We start from the raw sequence: 2990 nt of genomic DNA, 5'->3' as shown, positions 1-2990 counted from the left end.
TGTTTGAAGGTTTCATTTTGTTTGAAGTCTACATACTCTTATTTCATAATAGCACAATACTTACTTTGTTTGAAGTTTTCACTTTGTTTTGTCTACACACTCTAATATCATAATAGTACACTAAAGGTTGTTTTATTTATGACTCTAGCTTGTATCATAAATTGATTTTTTTCTTGGTTAACTATTTTTTAAACGTAAAACTGATAAAGAAATAAAAACACGATCGTAATTTTGGGCCCAAGAGCTAGAAAAAAAATGTTATTTTCTCTTAAAAAAGAATTTATTTTTTCATTCTTATAAAAAATAAAATTCTTGAAGAAAAATGAGATTAAGCCCTAACTCGATGTAGAACATAAAGTAGTTGAACCTTTAACCCAACACAAAAATATACTTATACTTATTATGTGTACAATATTACTGCTTGTGAATACATATGATGAGTAAATGATAAGACATGAAAAAAAAGGGTAAGAATTAGGTGAACTTCTTCTCTAAATCCTAAGGTACTAACTCAGACTCTGTCATTGAGAAAGGGTAGGTATCAGGGAAAAGGCATCCCAAAAAGAAGCATTACAATCAAACTCTCAACCATCTACTCGGGTGTAGTTTGGCAAGGCAATAGTTTAGAAATGGTTCGAAGCATAACAGTGATAGTGTAATAACACTTGTGGATCAATGCATTTAACAATACTTATTGATGAATACATCATCATTCATCCCTTGATGTCGGAAGCGAACTTGAGCAAGTTGGAGTGTGAATGGCCTCCCTCAATGGGAGCCTTTCTCACCACCTCACTAAAGTGTTTAGCTTTTGTCCGCGCATTTTGTCCGAGTGTCCCATCCATGAGAATACGAACGCCGGCCTCCACATGCTGTCTAGAAAAGGCACCTTCCTCGGTCCTTTTGAGCTCAATGCCCACGCCCCAATGCTGAGTGATGAGCCTTGAGTTGGTTGGTTGCTCAGCCGCGCGTGGGCACGCCAATATGGGCACGCCCATCCAAAGGCTCTCAAGGGTGGAGTTCCAGCCACAGTGGGAAAGGAAGCCGCCCACAGCGGGGTGGGCAAGCACGGCAATCTGGGGGGCCCAGGGGACGATTAGTCCTCGCTCGGCGGTACGGGATTGGAAGCCATGGGGCAGCACGTCACTCAGATCTCCTTTCACGATAGTAGCATCAGAGCGGATGACCCATAAGAACGGCTGTCCGCTCGCTTCAAGGCCATGCGCCAATTCACAGATCTCCTCTGCAGAAAGCATCACGTTGCTGCCAAATGACACGTAGATAACCGATGACTTGGCCTGCCCGTCCAGCCATGTCAAGCTGATTTGATCATTGTTGTGGTGCTGCGTGCTGTCCACGTGGTGGTGGATGAGGGGGCCTATTGCGTACGCCTCCATCCCCACCACCTCCTTCAAGCCTTGGAACGCTTCCCTCTCCAAGTCGTATACCGAGTGTATCAGGACACTTCGCGCATCCTTGGCACGTGCCGCTGCCGTCAGAAACTGTCGCAGCACTGGGTTGGCGTCCTCGTCCGCGTCCGCTTCAGCACATCGGAACTCCATGGGCACCTCGTCTAAAGGGAACCGTGGGAGCCCAGGTACGCAGTCCAGCAGGACCCCCGTCTTTTTCTTCCAGCTCGAAGGATCACCTAAGGTTCAAACTAAGGTTAGCAGCGCATATATTTAATCCATAAACAACAACATCAAAAAGCATATTATTTACAGCTCTATATTGCGATGAATATCACTAGAATATTCGAATTTCTGTTCTCTTCACTAGGGTCACGAAGAAAGTGGTAATTGGAGGTATTTCCAAACTCTGGTTGTTTGGAGGTGTTTGTGATATGATGGTAGCTGGGGATTATTTGCTCTGGTCAATTTTGTTTGTAAATTTATATCGTTTGGGATTTGAAGGTGAGCAGCACTAATGAGAATAATCAATCCATTCGACTGGTTAAAGACAAGAATGGGGTCCATTCAACTGGTTAAAGACAAGAATGGGGTTGGCGTTAGACAACAGTACCCTTATTGCAGCATGCATAGCCTCTGGAAATCAGCTCCGGAAGAGCTAAGATGCAGAGGTAGGAAGTGGCAGTGGCTGTCCAGTAATCAACCCTTGGGACGCCGAATTTGTCAGCCACATCCTGTGTCCAAGCCATGATGCTGTCGGAGATGATACAAGTGGCCGGTTTACGCTCATCGACGAGCCTCTGAATGAGCTGCTCCAGGCCTTCTTGCATGACCGAAGTCGTGACGAAGAGGTCGCTGTAGTTTGCAGCCTCGGGAGAGAGCCCGTCCGGGACAATCTCCAGCCGGACGGACGGGTGAGGAGGTTTGATGCGGCCCCTATTGGCGTGGGTGGAGTAGCTTCTAGCAAAGCAGACGAGGGTTACAGAGAAGCCGGCAGAGATAAGGGACTTGGCCAGCAACAAGCAGCCGTTGACGTGGCCAAGGCCCGGCCCGGACACAAGGACAGCATGAAGCAGGGGAGACGACTGGGAGCCCATCACAAACAAAATGCTGTTTCGTCCCTAAAGAGCTAAAGAGGGCATATAAGAAGATGTTGCGGTTGCCAGGCGGATAAATGCTTGGCAGGGCTTGTCACGCCGCTTGTGCCTACTGCTAAGTTGTGCAGTGCACCCGTCTTATAAAAGCACCAATTATATGCTTGTCCATCATCGCTTCGGTCACTCTGGATGACGCATATGCTACCTTCACGACTCGAGACGTCAGAAAGTTGGACTCGACCTTTTGTTTTTGTTTTTCGAGCAAGCTCGTTCTGAGACGTGGGAGAATCGGACTTTCCCACCTCTTCGGTCTATGTGCGTGCCCTCAGCTCTAAATGACACGCTCAGCTCTTGAGGGGATCAAAGGTGGAGAGAGAAAAAAAGAAAATCATGGCATATGGGCCGTCGATCGGCATTTTGTAAATTCGGGAAAGTTGGTAAATTCGGGTGTAGGACAGCGGACGGCGGACAGCGCCAATAAATG

General features: G+C 46.8%; 1 protein-coding gene across 1 annotated transcript; it reads right to left on the bottom strand.

Moving 5' to 3' along the window:
* Positions 1–368: 368 nt before the first annotated feature.
* LOC147637636 (UDP-glycosyltransferase 85A2-like) lies at positions 369–2628 on the bottom strand. Its single transcript, XM_086799461.1, has 2 exons — positions 2023–2628; positions 369–1648 (listed from the first exon to the last, which is right to left on the bottom strand). The coding sequence occupies exons 1-2, from the start codon at positions 2504–2506 to the stop codon at positions 714–716; spliced, it is 1419 nt and encodes a 472-aa protein (XP_086655587.1). The 5' UTR covers positions 2507–2628; the 3' UTR covers positions 369–713.
* Between the last annotated feature and the right edge of the window lie 362 nt (positions 2629–2990).

Source organism: Cibotium barometz, chromosome 6 (genome assembly GCF_041138505.1).
Source record: "Cibotium barometz isolate CiBa-2024 chromosome 6, ASM4113850v1, whole genome shotgun sequence".
NCBI classification, from domain to species: Eukaryota; Viridiplantae; Streptophyta; class Polypodiopsida; order Cyatheales; family Cibotiaceae; genus Cibotium; species Cibotium barometz.
The sequence above is the reverse complement of the archived record's forward strand: the minus strand, read 5'-3'. Positions and strand labels throughout refer to the sequence as shown.

Coding starts and splice junctions, on each gene's coding strand:
- LOC147637636 (XM_086799461.1), bottom strand. CDS start 2,506: ATGGGCTCCCAGTCGTCTCCCCTGCTTCATGCTGTCCTTGTGTCCGGG. Junction 1,649..2,022: donor CTATGCATGCTGCAATAAGG/GTACTGTTGTCT, acceptor TTTGAACCTTAG/GTGATCCTTCGAGCTGGAAG.